Source organism: Camellia sinensis, chromosome 9 (genome assembly GCF_055761805.1).
Source record: "Camellia sinensis isolate YWXY chromosome 9, ASM5576180v1, whole genome shotgun sequence".
NCBI classification, from domain to species: Eukaryota; Viridiplantae; Streptophyta; class Magnoliopsida; order Ericales; family Theaceae; genus Camellia; species Camellia sinensis.
This window is the reverse complement of record NC_138969.1, coordinates 98635041-98656447: the sequence shown is the minus strand read 5'-3', so window position 1 is coordinate 98656447 and position 21407 is coordinate 98635041. Positions and strand designations below refer to the sequence as shown.

Sequence of the window (21407 nt, the reverse complement as noted above, 5' to 3'; positions counted from 1 at the left end):
TAACATCTTAATAGGAAAATTTCAGTTCTCACACAACCAAAAGTTTAACAACACTAAATAAATAAATAAAATTAGAAGTCCAAAAACAATATTAAGAAACATTATAACATCCTTAATCCTTAATCATTAATACATAAGATAGTAAAATTTTATTTTGCTAAAGTCATGGCTTTAAGGTAGCCAAGGCTCTATATTAGCAGGGGCTTCAATTTCAGCTTCCGGCCCTCGTCAAAATCTGGCATAAAACACGAGGGCAACAAAACATACTCCATGAGTTTTGCAACACAACAAGAAAACATAACAAACCTACGATTCTTTTCAAGAGAAAATAATCAGATTAATAACCATGACAATTAAGAGAAAATAATGAAATTAATAGAATAAAAATATAACAACCCTTAAAATAATTTTTATAATTTCAATAGTTTAGGTGACACTCAAAATCTCACCAAAGAGATTTTCTTACCAACCACCAAGTCATGGCCACGGTTAATTTGAAAACCCCCCTTTGTCAAATATTCAAGTGCTACCAACTGTAACTATTAAGGATGCCCACACCCAAAGTTGTATACCCAAGCTGTGGCATCTGTGGAACAGTCTGCCAGGAGTACATAACCTCCCTGCGTGCCACTTGCACATTCACCCTTATCCCAAAACCAAATACCGATAAGTGTTCAAATAAGTCACGTGCCATCTTAGGGTTTTGCGTCACAATAATGTAAAAATTATCAAAAACAACCCTCAATCGCTAATTGTGTACATGTCGTTAATCATTTTAGTTAGTTTTTATGTTAATCACAAATAATTACAAATTTCAACCACCATAAGTGTTATTGTCACGACCCAAACCCGCCTCTATAGGTTTAGTATCGTAACCGGCCAGTAATCCTAGATTACCTTCGACCTCAAAGACAAAATTTCAAAATATTTAAATAATATCGGGGCCTAAAACGAAAGCAAAACAAAAATAATAATGTCCATTGAGCTTGTGCATACATGATAACTGAAATATTTAAAACATTCATAATACACTTTTATAACATATACAAACACGAAGACATATCTCACACACATATACATATAGGACTCAACAAAATACAAAATGCTGACAAAACAAAACCAATGCCTCGACACAAAAGCGCATCTTAGATGGCTTGACAAAGGGCGAACTCTAAGGCAAACTCTAATGTTGATCCTCCAATTGCTCACCTACATATATATATATATATATATAAGAGTGAACTAGAGCCCAGATTCAAAACATAATTTCCCATTTCACAAATGATCCATTTCCTCGAACAACAATTTGTTTAACAATGAATCCATTGTATCACAATAGCAATAACCATTCAAATCAATTTATGTGGTACATTCAATAGAGTAACAATGTGCCAATATCAATACAACCACCAGAGTCAATCCAATGAGGCTACAACGGGTCAATCAATATATCATATTTCAAAGTAGACCATTAAGGTCTATCATCAGAGATCTCTATGTTTCAATTAATCTAATGGGCCACGGTATTGTTTTTCCCGGGCAAGGGCCAATGGGCCATGGTATTGTTTCCCCGAAGCAAGGGCTAATGGGCCATGGTATTGTTACCCCTAGGCAAGGGCCTCACTAAAAGATGCCACGAATACATTTTCAAATTCCCTTGAGCTTAAAATCATCATCCTTCTCATCATTGCCTTTATGTTTAATTCACGATTTGGTTGATCACTTTCATTGGATGTTACAAGGACCCATTTTGTTTGAACATTTGCTTTGACGTTAAAATCGTCATCATCATCTTTGCATTTACTTCTAGTTATACCCATTTCAGAATAATAAACTTGTCATGTAACAACAATGTAAAATTTTACTAATTAAAGGTAGTAACCAATAAGCATTGCGATTTATACTATGCAAAACAATAAAATTTTACTATTCATTAACATAACAATGGGCCAAATAATATTTTGTGATATTCAAGTGAACAAAAAGGAATTATTGTTTTGAGTATTTTGATGATGATGTTAAGGATGATTCATTGAACATTGAACAATAAACATTCATAAAACAATATTGACATCAGAACAGTGATTGTAAACAATTACTATGAAAGAAAATAAAACAAGGCTCAATAGTAAACTAGTAGGTCTGCATGGATAAACTCTAAATGTAAAATTCACACAATTGAACAAACTTACAACACAATAAGAGTAAAATCTTATAAATAACTATTCGCATTAGAGTGACTTAAGTCAATGTCAAAAATAACAATATTAAACATAATGATTGACTCCGTTCAAAAAAAAAAAAAAGCCATAATGATTGGCTTGTCATTCAATTTTGAATTCAATGACACAAACATTACTCTAATTATCATCATAAAATAAAGCCAAAACACAAGAAGGTAAAATTTTACTATCATTGTCAATTTTACTCAATTTCACAACACAATAATCACAGAAACCCTAGATTGAACAATGAAAAATCTAAAACCCTATATTTGACTATAATGTTGTTCTAAAATGACATTTACTTTTAACAAAACTACAAAATATTCATGAAAAACATAGAATGAGATACTAACTACAAGTGAGAATTAGAGGTTGGTACTTTTGAACACCAGTGAACTGTAGAAAACTAAGTGCATTAAAATCAAAACTAAGGCACAATTTGTGAATTAGCTATTTTAGTTGGCTTCTTGACGTTGAACCCAAAAAAAAAAACCCCGTATAGAACAATAGAGAGAATGATGTGATAATTTGTAGTGGCGTTTTGGCTAAAAACCAAACTCACCAAACAACACCTAAACAGATTTGAGAGTTCAATATATGAATGTTTCTACAAAAGAGAGGATTTACCAGGTATTGCTTGTTGTTTGGAACTTCAAAGATATTTTTGATGGTTGATTGGAAAGTAACGAATGGTAGAACATGATGAAATCCTTCAATATCTTCAAACTTCACAACACTAAAACTATTTGCTTCTAGTTCAATTTTTGCTTAGAAAATGAACCATTTGTCTCTATGTACCTCTGTACCTATATATATGGAAGGGCATTTTAGTCTTTTTATCCTACTTTTTTGGAAAATTCTACTTACACCACAACATATTCTCTTTACACCTATTTTTTTTATTACACCTTTAAGAAATAATTGAAATTCTCATTACACCATTTATAATACCAAAACTTTAAATTAAACCCTTTTCAAAACCCTTACTGATTTTTCTCATTACACATATTCCTTTTGAATTACTCCAATGTTATATTACCGAACAAACTATATTTTTCCATTCATCTGTTATCATTTTTTTTCTTAAATTTATGATGGGCTTGTTCGGTTATACGTTGCCAAACAATTTGGATTATTCCGATGTGTTGCCGAACAAACTAGATTTTTCCAACCATTTGTTGTTGCACGTTTACAGGGTTACTTTCCTTAAAACATCAAGAATTCATAAAAATATGAAGTGTACATCCATAAAAACATTCATAAAATTTGACAATACTTATCTTCAAATTTGTTAATACAAACATCTATAAAAACACGCTAAGATGCTATCACAATATATCTATGTTGATAATTTTGATAGTTACTACATCAGGGTTGACAAATGTACGAAATTGATCAGTGTGATTAGTATATGCTTTCTTCCATCCATTAGTACACATATGATAAAAAAGAATCCAATTATTTGCTTTCGGAGATACTGGATGACAAGCAAATAAATCTAACAAATCTCGTCTGTAATGAATTTATAAGTATAGTCCATTAAAAATGCACTACTAACCTTGCTACAATGAATAGAAGCATAATCTTTCAAAGCAGAAAAAACAAAAATGTTAAAAAAATGAAACTGAAAATGTTTAGTAATGAGTTACCGGGCATGTACCTTTTATTCGGTAGTGGGTCACTAAACAAATATTTTTTGCTTGGCAGTGGATTACCATATATGTATTTTTTGCTCGGCAGTGTGATTCCAAACTATACAATTTTGTTCAGTTCTAATACATCAAACAAAAGTCGAACATCCCTTTTAAAAAATGAAATGAAAACATAAAAAATAAAGGAAAAAACTCACAATTTCTTACAACAATAAAATGATGAACAAGATTGGCTTAACATTCCCATTGAGTTTGCAACAAAAGAAAAATTACAAACATTTCTTACAACAATTATTCAATAATGAACCTCCTTAATGCAGGAGGTTAACTAAACCAGATCAAAGCTACTGGTGGGAATAACAATGAGATCTCAAGACAATGGGAAAATTAAGGTGTAAACAAAAGAAACTTTTTTTTTATTTTATTTTATTTTTATTAACTAAACCAGATCAAAGCTAATGGTGGGAATAACAATGAGATCTCAAGACAATGGGAAAATTAAGGTGTAAACAAAAGAAACCTTTTTTTTATTTTATTGTATTTTTACTAATAAAAAAAATTAAGGCTCCTCCTTGCCTGAGTAGTAATGGCGAAAGACACAGGAGAAGTCCTCCATTCCATGACCATGATTACAGAGCTCCGTGAATCTGAAGAAACAAAAATTCACATCATCATGAGAAGAATTATACTCCGATATATCATGCCACAATCTATCATATGTATCTCTCTCATTCTCATCGACAAAAGCTTAATGCTACATTACAATTTACAATTCCATGTCCTCGTAAGAAGTCTAGGTCAAATAACTTTAGCGGGACAGACTCTCTCTGAAGAATTTTGTGTTTGAATTCTTCACCAACCCTAATCTTGTAAGGCTTCAGATTCCCTACATTTTGCCCCTAGAGTCATTTTCATCCCCACATTTTCAATTAACTTAATTTTGATCCTTAATTTTAAATTTGTGTCAATTTGATCTAGTTGATAATATCATTAAAAATTTTGACAAAAAATGATATCTAAGTTGGTTGAGATTAACTCAGCGAGTTAATCAAGTTCATAATTTTTCCCCTAAAAATATAACACTTCCCGCTCATATGCATATTTTTCATTAAAAAATGATAACCATTGTAATCAATCGGACCGAATTGAGACAATCATAAATTTAGGGTCAAAATCGAGTCAATTAAAATTATAATAACCAAACTGACACAAGAACCAAAATATAGGAACTATCGGTGTAATTTACCCTATTCTTTAATATTGAGCACAAGGACAATAGAACCTTTGACGTATTTATCAACAAAAAAAAAAAAAAAAAAATTGAAGCTTTGACATTAAGGTGACTTTTTCGAGCTTGAGAGATTTGTCTAGCAAAGACCATGCAGTAAATGAATTGCTCAAGTTTATAGATGCGAATGTCCCCTCAGACTTCCACTTTTTCTCTCTGTCTCTCTCATTCTCTTCTTTTTTTTCTTTTTTTTTTTGGCAACATTAAGCTTCGAATTCTTAGAAGAGGGGGAAAAAAAAAAAAAAATCTCGTGCTAAATTTATTTATCTTATGCCAAAGTTCATTGACTAAAAGTTTCCATAAGGACACAGTAAGCCAATAATGAATCAAGAAAATTCGATAACGGTCAAACTTTAATGATCGAAAATGAGGAGTGGGTTGGATTGTGCCACATCAGATGGGTGAAGCCCAGTCTCTATAGGAACACCGTCACAGTTTTGCATATCTAATTGGGAAAGAAAAGTGATACCAAAAAGTGTTAATACTCTAGCATTCTATGACTACCACATGATCCCAAAGCTGGCACACATCCATTCAGAACATTATCATTTTGTTAATGCCCTCAATATAATAGACTAAAACCAATATTTGCACACAACTATTATAATAGACCATCCATTCTCTAAAGGATTGAAGAGCTCTTCATTCTATCCACATCTCTTCCATTTTTTTAAAGGTATTGTGGGTAGGGATTTTTACTAGTTACTTCAAATATACTAGTTACCATGTTTAGCTTTATGCTTCATGCTTTGGAAAGCATGTTTTATGTTTCTAGTTTAAAAAGTAAAAAATAAAAAATTGTTTTAGCTTCAATGTTTAAGAAAAAGTGTTTGACACCATATATCTCTACTTATTCTTTGTTTCTTGTAAATATATACGATACATGCATTGATTTATTCCAAAGGTAGTACGTTGAGAGCATAAAAAAATAGGGCTTTTATGTGATAAAAATTCCTATCTTGGAATTGGATATCTAAATGACAGATTAAGCATGTTTAAGTGCTAATAAATTGTAGTATTGTTTGATATATTTCTCGAGCAGACTTTATATAATTTTCTGTTAAGTTATTACTTCATTATTTGTGATTTTTAGTATTTTATTTGATATTTGGGTGAGTTATTGGAAGAGTACAGAATTTGGCATGCAGTTAGGACATTATGCTTCGGGCTAGTGACCTTTCTTGAATGCTCAAAGTAGGGCTGTTCACAGGTCGGATTGGATCGGATCGTGTTTTCCGGTCATCCGTCAACCAAACCGGATGCTTCGGTTTAGAGAATATATCAACCGATCTCGACCATCACTGCTTCGAAACCGTTTACTTCAGGTTGCATAAAAATCAGTCGGACTTCGGTCGGTAGTGTGACAACCTTCCGGCATCTTCCTCAGTGGTAAAAAGATCAGAGATGAGGGGATGAGGATTCTGGAGGAGAGATAGCAGAGCAGAATGGGAGAGGATGAGGAAGAGGATCAAAGGAGATTCGAGAAAAGGATTTCAACGCCAACGCCAACGCCGACACCACAACCACCATCTCAACGCCATCTCCACTGCAATCTCAGCCCATCAACCATCTAATTGCCTCAGCTACTGTGAATATGTGAGGTGATTAAGATAGTGGGACGAGAGAGAGAGAGAGAGAGAAAGTGAAGTGATGAGATGAATGAGAGAGAGGGAGAAAGATAAGATAGAGAAGCTATCTGATTTTGATTGAGGCCGAGAGGGATTATGATAATGAAAAGAGGAAAAGTCTTTGTAATGATGAGTGTGTTTGGTGAAGTGACAACACTCTGATCAGAGTAAAAATTAATGAGAACGTTATTGATTAAAAAAAAACATATATATATATATATATGAGGAAAAGGCTTTGTAATAATGAAAGTGTATTGGTGAAATAAAACTCTCTGATCAAGATTAAATACTGCTGTGTAAAATGACAAGGCAGTAACAAATGGAATCATGCCACATTTAATGTACATTTTCGGTCGGATTTTATTCGGATGGAACATTTTGAATCCGCTGTCCAAACCGAAACTCACTTTATTGGTTGCTCAACATCCGTTTCCCACCAAGAATGTCATCGAAACAGACCATGGAGTGGCGGGGTCAGACCAGGTCAGTTGGGTTGTGCGAGTCAGTGGATTTTATGAACAGCCCTAACTCAAAGTACACCATACTATGCTTTGTTGTGGTATAAAGTAAGTTAGTTAGAGTTGATGTGTGAGGACTTTTGAAAAAGTAGAGGTTTGGAGGACTTTGTGGAATCTCCAAGTTCTGATGAAACTAGTGATGTTTTCATGAAAAAGAGAAATTTTGGTAAACTTAAAAGAATGGTTATAGTGCGGAATGATTAATAATGGAAATGAAGATTTTCAAGAAAGCTAAGAGACTTTGAGGTTTGGGTTTCTTAGATTTGATGTTTAAGGTTGAGGCCTTTTATTGATTTAAAGTTGATGTTATTGACTTGGGTTTGAGAACCACGTTTTTGTGGGTTTGTTTTGGCCCATATTGAAGTTGTGTGAATGAAAGGATATGGGTAATGAGTTTGAACGTCATTGTAAGCCTGTAAACCCGCATGTGATTTCTATCCCGTAGTCTTTTGGGTTAGTAACCCATATATTTTCGGTTTACTTTTTCACTTGGAAATTTTGAGTGAGTTGAAGTTTCAATGGAAATAGAATGTGTTAACTTTATCAAATTAAAGATTGGTATAACAATGATTTCAAAACACATTGCATACCATGCACTTTTATATTTTATTGCTAGTGGTTATTCTCAAGGAGCGGTTGTGTAGCGTCCCGGGTCTAAAACCCGACTTGAAATCCCGTATGTGGGTATGTTGATGCCGAGTTCAGACCCTTAGTGTGACAGATCGTACTTTCCAATTGTGATTGGGGCAACATTAATATCTTTTGGCATCTAGTGTATTCAATATTTTTGTTTCAGGCATAATGATGAAAATAACTGAGGGCTTAGAAACATTTTTGAAACAAAAAGTGCACAAGAGGCCAAGGGCTTCCCTTCTACTGGAGCTTCTCACGAGCGGCCAAATTCTCCGCACGAGTGGCAGGGCCACTGCACGAGCGGCCACACTGAGTTTCTTTTCTGCTGAAGCTCCGCACGAGAGGCCAAATTCCTCCACACAAGTGCCCAAATTCCTCCGCACATGCGGCAGGGCCACCGCATGAGCAACCAAGCTGTGCAGGCTGCGACGTGGCAGCTTCTCAGCCTAGTATTTTGAAACCCCTTTTCCTATTTTCTACAGAGAACTCAGCCTCTCTTAATTTACTATATCTCTGTGTCTCTATACCTCTCTTCTCTCTACACTCTCTCTCCACCACAACTACACAACTTCAACCTTCCATTTAGAGCCCTTAGAATCTGAACCGATCCCCAATCCGAGTATTAACATCATAGAGCTCGATGAGGGCTTCAAGATCATCCAAGTCAAAATTCAATTCGGACATATTCAAGAGATTGTGTTCATCTCTACTTTGTAGGTACAAATGCAAATCCAAAGACTTAGCACAGGGTGGACACGTCCAATATTTGTAATTGGAGGACTAGTCTCCAATTATTCCCTTAAGGCCCCTTTGAATTACATGTATTAAGTTTGGACTTTGTGCAAACAAATCTAATTTCCAAAGGATAGATCCCAAAAAAAAAAAAAAAAAAATGAGAAAAGTGACAAGTAATATATTCAAAGCTTACCACCCAAAGAGATGTAATTATCATGTTTAAGTTTCTCCTCCAAAGAAAAATTGCTAGAAGATTTTTCTTTGACAATCTTTTCTTTAATCATCAAAATACCACCAACGTCACAAGATCTTCAACAGAAGCAAATGATCAAAGCCTCGATTGTCAACCAAGCTCTAATACCATGTTAAACGGTCTTGGGTAGACCTCAATCCCTAAGCAAGACCGTGTAACATTGTATCAGAGTCAGAGTACTCAAGGATGGATATGGTGCGCGTCCCTGACCTGCACGCCACTAGTGCTGTCGAGTGAGCACGTTGGGCATGAGAGAGGCATTGATGTATATGCTGATGTATTTTTATTATTTTTTTTACTTATTCCCGCTTTATTTCCATATATTTTACTTTCACCCCAAATCAGCATTATAAAATTATTGGAAAAAACCTTACAAAGGTGTCCTAAGGTGTGTCCAAACAAAGGACACCCATACCCCTAATGTTTCCTACAAATAAATAAATAGTAATTAAAAAATGGACACACCATTTGGCGTGTTGAACACATGGACAAGTGCGTCCTTGCTGTGACGGTGTCCCAATCGGGTTTAACACAAACACGGCTCCCATCTTGGAGGCGCTTCTTAGAAGCTATTTAATAAGAACCTGAAAATTTCAAAAGTTGGATCATACAAGGAAAAGGACTTACATTTTTTTTGCATGAGATGCCAATGGGCATTTAACACCAACTTCTGTGGCGGCTGCGAATGCAATACTTAAATCTTTGGCCTGCATGAAGCAAAATGACATAATTGTACTAGCTCATGGTCAGTGAGTGACACAGTGCAGTAAAAAAGGAAAAGAAAAGAAAATGAAACACAAGCCAAAAGTTCGATTAAGAAAAGTATTAATTAAATGGACTAATCAGCAAAGGAATATAAAAAGTGAAGCAATAACCTGTAAACACCAAAGACAAATATGACCAATGAACTGGATGAATACAAATTTTGTGCACTATTAACAAAAAACAAAAAAAACGCTCAATTAGTACACATTAATGTGTGTATGGGAGGGGAAAGATTGAGTACACACTTAATCTTTGGCATAATGCACAAAGTGGTGGTCCCAAGACTTGAACCCATAACCTCAAAGTTATTAGGCCAAGTCTTAACCATTGAACCAATAGTCACCCCTTGTGCATTATTAACATATGAAAGAAAAAAAAAAAAAAAAACCTCTATGATATACCACTATGATAAATGATTTGTGCAGGGGACAAATGAGCTCCTACTAACTCAAAGAGATCCTCTGGATTGCAGTGCATTTGACATTTGGAGATTTCAGATTTAACTGCAAATTGAAGCCCCCCAAAGGGACTCCAAAGATGAGGAAATCTCCATTGCAAAAGACTCAGCAACAAGACTATAACCAGCTGCATGGTTTCTCAGTCAGCCTCCACAACATCAGCGTAATGTATATACGCACCAGAAGCCATAGTATATGAAGTGACCAAAATATAATCTCAGAATAAAGTCAACAGGATGGCTCGACATTCTTCAACACCAATCTCTTTCTCCTTTTTAGATGCTTCTTGCACTCTTTTGAAGTGACCCTAGTAATCTCCTTGAACTCCATCCTCCTTTAGAACAGGCAGGTCAACTAGAAAAGCTTGGAGGAAATGGGACTAGTGTAGGCTAGGTGACAGGTATGTAATTGTTACAATGTTGTTTCCATGGATTTTCCTATAAACTCTTGTGGTTCACAAGACCACAAATCAAGTTTGAAGGGCGTCGGAATTTCTGGCTCTTGAAATTTTATACTAACCCATGCATAAGGTCATTTCTCTTATTCACCCAAAAAAAGGCTGTGTCTCCATTGTATTCGCTCATCAAGGTATTACAAGAACTTAAATATGTTATGCCCCTACAGACAGCAAAACATGGCACATTCACATGGTCTATGTATACATAGTTAATACCTGTACAAGCTCTGCGTCGCCCTAGAATCTTAGTATGAAGCTGCTGGATGGGGTGGTCTCTAGCCCTGACAGCCGGGAGTGTACTGTGGGGGCCTGAACTGCTGTGAACTAGATGCTCCATAAGCGCCCTGATTGCGGGGCAAAAGCGTCTAACATAGTCTGACTAGCCACATATGAAACACACAGCCCCTGAACTCGGGGCGTGAATCTAAAGTCTCTGTGGACACTCAATCCTCCTATGCCCAGTCTGGCTACAGTGGTAACAGGTCAGAACTCCGGGACAGATTTCGCAGGAACAGAGGTGAAGGTCTTGGCAGGCCTAGCTGGCTGCACTGTCAAACTAGAAGAAGCTACCTCTCTCGGCCACTTCATACTGTCATGGAGGAAGTAGAAGCCCCAGAAGCACACTAGGCCTCAATCCTCTTGTTGTCCCGCCGATTATCCTCCACTAATAAGGCCTTCTTGATAACCTTCCCATAGTCCACCAGCTAAAGGACTATCAAGGATGTCCTAATAAGGGGCATCAACCCATCGATAAACCTCTCTTTCTTCTTCACCTCTGTATGGATTAACTCCAGATCCAAGCAGAAAAAGCCAGGCAATCTAGTCTCACACTGGCACACTGGAGGCTTCCCTTAGCTTGGATATTCCTAGCAACTGGGTGAAAGTATTAAATGAAAAGCCCAGCCCACACTTCTCTTTAAAATCCAAGTATTAAGGAGAGGAAAACTAGACCCTTATAACCAGCATAGATGGGGCAACTCTAGGCGATGTGAGACACATTCCAACACACCCTCCTAGACCACAACATGCAATAGACGGACAAATGGTACACTAGGTCCAACCAAGTTTTGATACCCAATTGAAGAGCTCAGCCCAGCCCACACTTCTCCTTAAAACCCAGATATTAAGGAGAGGGAAATTGAAAACTTATAACTTATAATCAGCACAGAAGGGGCAACTCCAGGCGATGTAAAACACATTCCAACAGTACTTCCTCAAGAATAACTTAGTAAAGGCCAACCATTCCAAAGCATCAATAGCGATGGTGCTGCAAACAAACCCCCACCACATATCAATGACACCTAAAAACTGATTAGTGAAAGAAATACGGAGGACAACCTCCACAATCTGTTGTGTACAGGATCTTAGTGATCCTCGTTACCAAATCTCCGCTGCTATGGGATCTGGATCCCCCAAGAAAAGTAGTGGATCACTGTGGCAAAATTCCTGCATAGCCAAGGTGACACTGAACTCATGCAGGTGAAACTATGCCTCTTAGGCCTCTCTAGCCCTCAACAAAGCCTATGTAAGCTCCCAAATCAGAAGGGTCAAGTCTATCAAAGATGGTACAACTAGTGGTGCAGCCAATGGCACCACTTGTGCAGCAGGGAACTCAACTAGGGCACTACTCTCCTCGTGCACTACTCCATCATGCTCGACTCACTAATGCTAAGTCAACTGATAATCCTAGGGAATTACATGCAAAATTTTATACTTCTAATACTGTTACTCTTGATGATCCTATTTATGTCACGAATAGGTTGGTCGTTAGATTTTTCTGACTGTGACTCGCCGCATGTTGTTCATATGGCTAGTCAGTTTGTCTTTGCACCTCGATTTACTCATTTGGCTTCCTTGTTGCACATATTACATTATGCTCGTGGTTACTATATTTCAAAACTTGTGGATATCCTCGAATTTCAATTTGACCCTTTGGGCTTATGTCAATGCTAATTGGGTTGGTGATTTTTATTCTTGGAACTTCACTATTGGTTTTTGTTTTTTTTTAATATCACGAGTACCTACCATGGTGATTGTGGGGAAATAATTTTCGTCTTGCCCACGTGGCTTATTTATTAGCCAAGGTACCACATGGAAGGATGTTATTGGCCGAGGTGTGATGTTATCACACGAGAAGGACCTGAGTCCTAGTTAAGGACTGATTCCTTGGTTGGATAAGTTGGGACTCTTGTGATAGGTTTATCCCAATCCAACAAACAGATATGAATCCTGGATTAGTGTTATTCCTGTGGGGAATAAGTGTCCTATTGAAGTATGACTCTTAGGATGAGGAGGGCACTGGTTCTATATAAAGAGAGGCACCCCCGGGGGTTAAAGGTATGTTTTCACTTGTAAGCTAATTGCTAGAGTTATCATTACTCTATTAATTATCTTTGAGAGATATTGTTATTGGCTTGATTGTCGGAGTGCCCTCCCAGTTTGTAGCAACCAGTTCAGTCATTATATTCCTTGTTTCAGGTTGTGAATTCCATCTACTGCACGTGCTCTTCGGCTTTGTTGCCGGAATCTTTGGAGGAGGATTCGATTTGGTTGTGTAATAATATTTTTACACACATTTGAAGCCAGTCCTGACCAGATCAAGGCTCAAGAAAATTTGGGTTTTTACTAAGGGTTTAAGTTACAAGTTAGTTGCAAGACAAAGAGACGACTTGAAAGAAAAGGCAAACTTCATTGATAATCGAAAAGTTCACTACAACTATGGGGACATTAGCCCTACAAAAGTTCAAAAGCGACCGATATCCAGAACGAAGCAAAAGGTAAAGACAAGAAAAAAGTAAGGAAGAACCCTAAGTCTGAGCTGTCTCCTCAGCGGTGGTGCCAGCCTTACTTTTACCCACAGCTTTAGCGTTTGCCATTTCGGCATCAGTGTTCTCGGTTTGTGAAGTCAACACAACATTGTTAATGTTTGCTTTAATGGCATGCTCCTCATCAATATCGTCAAGTGTCAAGTCCAAGACACCTTCAATGAAAGTGGGAGAAGACACATCGGTGGTCTAGGTAGCTGCAACATCAGCTAGAGGAGGGTCAGATGGAACTGGTTCTAGGGGGAAAGGGAAGTGCAATTTAGGTGACATCGTGAAGAGGAGACTCTTCTAGTACCTCGCTAGCAATAAGGGAAGCTTTCCACCCGTTTACATAACCTCGATTGAAGGCCTCATTCAATTGGGCTGCATAGCGGTCACGAATGGCCAATTGGCCATCTCAGTAACACTGAGCATCAGCAGCCTTGATCTCGGCTACCTTGTTTGCCATAGCTTCAGCAAGTTGTTGTCTCATCTCCTCTCTCTCTCTTTCTCAGCTTGTTCCTTCGCAGCCTCGGCTAGTTCTACTGCCTTCCTACTTGGTAGACATCCCTCTGCTTTCTGTTCCTTTCTGCATTCAACTTCCTCAGGTAGTCAACACTCTGGGCCACATGAGTCATGAGCTCGGCTTTCTGTTTGTCGACCCGTTTGGCCAGATCATGGTATGTTGGATCGCCTGTGGAACAAAGATAGAAATCATTGCAAATTTTTTTTAAGTTAAGTATGCAAGAAAAGTATAAAGGGAAAGTTATGTTACCATGATGGAGCACTACATCATCCTAACAAAGGATTGCTCCTCAGTATAGTTCTCCAGGGTTTGCATGTCCCCTGGGAGAACTCCTTGGCTTAAAGAGGTGGCCACCATTGGGTCCACAGTAGCTCGGTCTCCGCTTTTTAGAGGGTAGGTGCCAACAAGGCGTTCAGGGTACCATTCGTCCTCGGGGATGGACTCCCTTGGATCAATAGGCTTCCTAGTTTGGGCAAGCGTGGCCCTTTTGGCAACTCAAGCTTGGGTTGCCTCAGTTTCCGTAGCAGCAAGAGGGGGAATCCTTTAAGAAATAGGGATCAAGTCTTATGGTCTTTAGTAGTGGTGTCTCGGGTGGTGTTGGAGGTCGGTTGACTCCTGGACCGATGTGGTCGTGATCTCAGGGTTGGTGAACGGCTATGTGTGGTCTGGATAGATACCACTGACCCAAGCAAGTTTCCTAAGATATCGGGAATGGGCTCCATCTGGCGAGACATTTCGTCGGGCATGGCTGCAATGGTAACCCTTTGATAAGCTGCTAGGAGAGCAAGTGGTGGATTCTCTATATCGTAAGCAGGAGGATCAGAGCCTCATCTACGTCGGCAACGAGATCCTTCTACTTGGTTTGTGTTGTGTCGGTGTCTACGTCAGCGTTGAGTAAGAGATGGTTGTTGTGCAATAGCAGAGGTAGAAGCTTGACGGGGGGCAGAAGCCTCAGTTTATGTCGGCACTGAAGATAAGACTTGATCTTGTCGGGGTGTGGAGATCGATGCGTTTGTTGATAGCGGGAGATTGGTAAGTGACGGTATAGTTTAGCAGTCCATATGTCAATAGGCAAGCCAAGCAACTGCTTGACTTGGTCAATGCGAACGTATTATCGGTGAGCTGACTTGCTGGGTTGCAGAGGAACTGCATGAAGGAAGAAAGATATTAGAGAAAATCGATGGAAAAATTGCAAATCTGTGATGGAAGAAGTGGGAGTTGAGGGTAGGGTGTCGCTCACCTTGATCAAGTACCTCTCTGGTGATCGGGAAAAGTCGCAATTCATCGTTTGGAACAAACTCCCAATTACCCGAGACAATGGGGTAGTCGTCTCCAGCTGATTTGTTTAAGTCTGGAAGGTCAGATATGATTTTAACCTGGGTGGATCTAGGTTTGAGGCAGAAAATCTTCCCAATCTTAATTTTTAGACCACATATGGTGTAGCAGTATTGGATATCCTTAAATCCAAGGTTGTGCCATGTCGGTGATTGAGTTCAGCAATACTTATGATGATCCTAAAGTTTATAGAAGTGCATGACTTCTCAGAATACGATGTCTAGGGGAAACCTAACACCACCATTTACGATGGCAACTATGGGAATGGAATGTAATCTAGACCCCCTAACCAAGTGTTGTTATCACCGGCAAGACGAATGTGTATGTTGACCAGAATATGGAAATCTCAACAAAAGGCTTAGAGGTTAGCCTCGGTCTCTACTCTCCAACGGTGAACTCCTATGGTGAAAGGGAGTGGGGGTAGTATGTGTTTTTGCCTAAAACTGAACTTTTCTGGTTTTTCCTAAGTGTTTGTTACTAAAATCTGGGGTTGAGTAGAAAATCGAAGGAAAAATTGAGGAAATTGAAGAACAAGAGAAGAAGCGCCAGAAACATAAAAGAAAAGTGAAGGCTTAGAGGGTGACTTACGGTTGGATTCAGGTGAAATGGGGACCGATTAAAGGTCAATGGAGGGAGATGAATCGATTGATCGGAGCGAAGTGACAATGACGACGACCGGAGATGGTGCATGGAGGTGTGGCAACGGTGAGCTTCAAAGCACAAATGATGGTTTTGCAGGTATCTAGAAAGAGAGAGAGAGAGAGTTTGATGTTTGAGTGAATGAAAGTGAAAGGATGAGAAGGGTTTTAGGGAAGAGGAGGCACCAAACAGCGCAATGATTCAAATTTTTGGGAAGTTGAGGCATCAGAAGTGAAGTGACGCACAACAATGAAAAGACGTGAAGAGGACCAATGGGTTGATGCCATGTCACTGTGTTAGGTGGGATGTCAGACTTAGGATTTGTAAAGATAAACATTGAGGTCGAGTATTCTAGAGCTGACGAGTCATGATCTCGGTCGGAGGTGTAATTGGCACCAAGTTGTTTCAACCGACGTGTTAGAAGGTTGGCCAAGGTAGCTCCCATCACCTCAAGGTTACCGAGGTAATAGGAGCTAGGGGGCAATTGTGAGGACATAATTTTCTTCTTATCCACATGGCTTGGTTGTTAGCCGAGGTGCCACGTGGAAGGATGTTATTGGCCGAGGTGTAATGTTATCACACCAGATCCGAGATAATCAGAGAAGGACTTGAGTCCTAGTTGAAGACTGATTCCTTGGTTAGATAAGTTGGGACTCTTGTGAGAGGTTTATCCCAATCCAACTAGGAGAGATGAATCCTGGATAAGTGTTATTCTTGCGTGGAATAAGTGTCCTATTGAAGTATGACTTCTGGGATGAGGAGGGCACTGATTCTATATAAAGAGAGGCACCCCGTGGGTCAAAGGTATGTTTTTACTTGTGAGTTAATTGCTAGAGTTGTCATTACTCTGTTGATTATCTTTGAGAGATATTGTAACTGACTTGATTGTCGAAGTGCCCTCCCGGTTGGTAGCAACCGGTTTAGTCATTCTATCCCTTGTGTCAAATTGTGGATTCCAACTAGTGCACGTGCTCTTCGGCTTTGTTCCCGGAATCTTTGGAGGGGGATTCGATTTGGTTGTGTAATCATATTATAACACACACAATGAACATAGTAGAACACAACATAACACAAGACATCTGCACAAGTTGTAGCTCACAAGATGTATACCAACACCAACCCACCCCATAAAAATATTTTTTAGGAAAAATGATAGGGGAAAAAAAAGTAATAGCTAGTAACTACGCTATACAACTGCTATCATTGCGCATGCAGACATATTTTTGGTAAGAAACTACATTCTAATAGCTAACATAAAATTTGAAGCACAAAGTTCTAATTCACTAGTAGACTAAACCACATACCATAAGCTTAGACGCAAAGCCACCATTATAATTCCTTGAAGAAGGAACCCCTTCCATAACTCCAGGCACTGGATTATAACTGTCACTGTAATATTGCAGCATCAAGTCATTAGTAATAAGAAATCTCACTATAAAATGCACATATTACCCCCAAATCAAGGGAGAAGCTTAATGCACTATCTTAAGCACAAGAGCCAATGTTGCTAACAAGTTATACAGAGTGTACATGCCATTAATACATACTATGCTTAAAAACCTTGGAAATATAAATAAAAAAAAATGTAGTTTGATAATGACATTTGTGCCCCCACTTTGTAGTGTAGTCAATAATTAACTTATTAGGAATAAAAAATTAACAATTTCAAGTTATTTGAAAAACAAAATAGAATCATTTAATAGAGGACTCAATGTTGGACCATTTACAACTTCTGATGGAAGATGCTCTCAAGGAACTATAGAAACACAGACTAAGTATAACGTGTGATACCATTCATCTTTCATTTAACATGCACTTCATATAAAGAGGATTAAGTCATAAACACTTCATCAGAGGTCAAGGATGTTTCAAATTCACATATCCCATAATTTGTAGTCCTGAATTTCATTTTCACCTTTTAAAGTTACCAGTAATATTTGTCACAAGAAGTCACAGACATAAGAGCTTTGTGTGGTTGGAGAGATTGACTCTTATTTGTAATGTAATTCCTAGAAAGAAACCCTTCTACAATTGAAGCTATACTTCTCATAAACCAATAACATTAAAAATAGTACACATTACCTACTCCAACAGCGACCACTTGAGGAGTTGAATATCTTTGTCAGAGTACCAGCTGAAATTCCCAAAGACTGGCCAAGTGAAAAGGCTTCTGACACCCCAAGCATACTCACAGCCATTGCCAAATTGTTGCAAATCTTTGCTGCCTAAATAACAACCCATGCCAAAGTACCCAATACTTACTGAAAAGATCTGATGTCTAATAGTAAGCGCAGATTCCAAACAAAGATTTATTACTTTACTCCGTGCCTTGCAATCTGATACTAGAAAAATAAATGGATATGCCCATGTAATGATCATATGAAAAATAAATATATAAAGCAAAATAAGTTTATAAGCACATTATTTATGTTTCTTCTCTACTATTTTCTTCAATCCAATCAACTTAAATTCGTATATCCATCAATTATCTACAAGAACATGTACTCCTACATTGGTTTCTTTATCAGATAGGTCAGACTTATAGGTTGGACCCATTTGATGAAGTCTGGTTCATTTCCATGATTGCATTTGGACTGCAAGAATACAAATGAAGACTTCTCATCCAGTGTTCAGAATGGTAGAGACATGACAGTTAGAACCAAGCAACTGCTGATATCCTTGTTAAGACAACTTATAATCAGTTGCTTGTCTTGGTGGAAACAAAAAATACCTACATATAGAAAAGCATATACAATACAAGCCGCTTCCGAATTGCCAACTGATCAAGGCCATCGACTATGCAAGAATAACATACGGATAAGGCTATAAAGTGAAGTTGATCAAAAACCAACTACTACTCATGTACAATACAGATTAGTGGGACCACATGTTTCCAATAACATAACTTGTAAAGCATCCACAATATAAATAAAAACAAACATGTCATGGCTTGAGGCATGTAAGAGAACATACAGAACCATTTCCTGCTCCACCACAATAAATTGTGCTTTTGCCCATTGAGAGGAACAAGGACTTTGCAGCCAGATAAGCTTCCTCTAAGCCACCAACCTGGAATGACATGCTAACTTCTGTCATAATTCAGTGTGCCAAAAGCACTACCTTTTGCAGACACTAACCTAAAACAAACTAATTTTTCCTAAATTACACATGTAAACCATTTATGCACCCAACTGTTGTCATAAATGATAAACCAAACTTTCTAATCTACTAACTATATCAAGGTAAAAGGAGCACATAACTTCCTTATCAATGTTAAACCATTACAAGACATAAGCAAAAGTTTTCAACACAAGAACTGTTAGTTATGAACAAAACCAAAAATGGTGCTACATAGAGAAAAAGTTATAATTGATGGACAAGTTTTTCAATCTACTAGAGCCCATAAAATTCAATCCAGACCAACAGCCCTCCTAAAAAAAAATTGGATCTGGATTAGAAATTTTGCTGAACTTGTTGGTTAAACAGACTCAACTTAAGCTCCCGAAATTGACAACCATAAACCAAGTATAATTTATCAACTTCACTTCTAGTCTTGTCTAGTGTTTTTCAGAACAACTCTGCAGGTTGATTAAATTTCCAGTGCTACCAAATGGGTTGGATAAATGTATAGGCTTTCCAATTCATATATATTTATCAAAGTGGGTTAGGTAACTTTGGAACCTTCACACTGCCAGCTTTACTTTCACATTACAAAGACTTTGAAAAGGGCACATTTTAGCATTCTTTAGCATAGTATGACATAAGAATGATTATTGACTGCTAAGGGAGAAAATTACTATATCATGTAATATGCATATGCTAGCAGAATATGACAAATAGAGGGTCATATTGTTAGATTTTGTTTCAAATCTTAGACATACTGATTTTAGGTTTCAAAAATAGAAGAATAGTTGAGTTATATTTTAAAAAATCGTAAGTGATTGTGTGTGTGTGTTTTGAAGGAATATATTTGATTTGAGGCATTTACCTAGGGATGGTCATTTTCCACCGCCCCACCCCGCCCGCCCTGAACGGATTTTCCCCGCCCCGATTAAGAAATGGGGAGGGGACAGGTTTTGCTTCCCCCACCCCGGTCCACCCGAACCCCACCTCGATTATATTTATTAAATATATTTATATGTATATAATATATAATTTAATTATTTTTCATTATAATAAAGTTAAAATACTAAAATATTATACTTAATATTAATTTTTATTCATTTATTTTATATCCTATATAAGTCTCATTAATTAAATTATTATTCATAATATACTAAATTATCTATAATTTTTATTAATATTTTCATTTTTCAACTTACAAAATTAACCCACCTCCTGCCCCGCTTCCGTCACCCTCCGATTTGCCCCACCCCAAACCCAACCCGTGATTTACCTATAGGATGATGATAAAAGAATTTTAGGCTCCTTTTAATTAGTTGACAAGTAGAAATGCATTTCTAACTTTGACGAATAAGGTTCACTGAAATCATGCATGAATCCTCAGGGTCTTTTTTTTCTTTTTTCTTTTTTCTTTTTTTCTTTTTGTTTTTGTGGTGGTTTGGTTTATATTTTGATTTTTTTACTAGGTCATTTTTTACTTGATGTGAGACACTATAATTAGTATACCTTTTTTTATTTTCAATTTGGCCAATTCTTTGTTATTCAACTTCCTACATAGTTAACTTTTCACAACAGGTTTTTTTTTTTTTTTTTTAACTGAAAATCAAGGCTGATAGTTTATTTTATTGAGTACATGTATGTGCTCTTTATCAGTATTTGTGTAGGAGTAGATACGTAGAATGACAACCTTTATTTTACTGTGTTTATTTTCTGTCAAGACCTCCAAGATTGGTACTAGTATTGTTTTATTGTTTCATGAAATGAAGCCAATATATTCAAAACTAATTGTGCTACATACTTAGAAAATTACTCATAATTTTATCCATAATTGAAATATATGGACAAAATCATACCACTTCTACATAGATACTCATGATTGGTTCTTTTGTTCTGAAATGGTGGGGAAAAAATAAAAATAACAAATAACAAATAATATATAGTGCTTTTCCCTAATCTAAGGGCTCATTTGGCAACACCATAAATAAGCGGCCTATTGGCTTATTTCTATCACATCACCTCTCTACTTTTCTGCAAATCTTTTCATAATATGCACACACAAAAAAAAAAAGCCAACTTACAAGCCATACACAAAACAACTATGACACTCCAAATAACGCAACGTGCTATAATTATATTATTACCTATCCTTGAATACCCTAAGTCAAATTTACCATCTTACCACACAAATATTTAAGGTAAAACTTACAAATGGGGGATTAGGTAGCTCCGAATATGTAAATTTCACTATCAACTATTAAGACTTAAGAACTGGTCACCTCTTGAACATGGCATGCAAGTATGTATTACATCAAAAGTATTTTTACATGACATGACTGACTACTTACTTTAATTTAATTACCTTACAATG

At 37.2% G+C, this 21407-nt stretch overlaps 1 protein-coding gene and 1 long non-coding RNA gene across 12 annotated transcripts in view; both read right to left on the bottom strand.

Moving 5' to 3' along the window:
• Positions 1 to 946: 946 nt before the first annotated feature.
• LOC145798702 (uncharacterized) lies at positions 947 to 3999 on the bottom strand. The gene is made up of 2 exons (XR_014340129.1): positions 3886 to 3999; positions 947 to 1209 (listed from the first exon to the last, which is right to left on the bottom strand). It is a non-coding gene; the product is annotated as an uncharacterized LOC145798702 (long non-coding RNA).
• Positions 4000 to 4094: 95 nt separating this feature from the next.
• The window catches only part of LOC114291054 (6-phosphogluconate dehydrogenase family protein), a 54578-nt gene continuing 37265 nt past the window's right edge, over positions 4095 to 21407 (bottom strand). For 4 of the 11 annotated variants that reach the window (XM_028235056.2, XM_082887340.1, XM_028235061.2 and 1 more), the window contains 6 exons: positions 18890 to 18985; positions 17999 to 18141; positions 17221 to 17305; positions 9808 to 9864; positions 9560 to 9639; positions 4095 to 4524 (listed from right to left, as the gene is read on the bottom strand). In XM_028235056.2, the coding sequence (XP_028090857.2) occupies positions 4437 to 4524; positions 9560 to 9639; positions 9808 to 9864; positions 17221 to 17305; positions 17999 to 18141; positions 18890 to 18985 (549 nt within the window). In that variant the 3' untranslated portion in view covers positions 4095 to 4436. Of the gene's footprint in view, positions 4525 to 9559; positions 9640 to 9807; positions 9865 to 17220; positions 17306 to 17998; positions 18259 to 18889; positions 18986 to 21407 lie in introns of all 11 variants that reach the window. The other 7 variants (XM_028235058.2, XM_082887341.1, XM_082887344.1 and 4 more) reach the window with 5 other exon arrangements.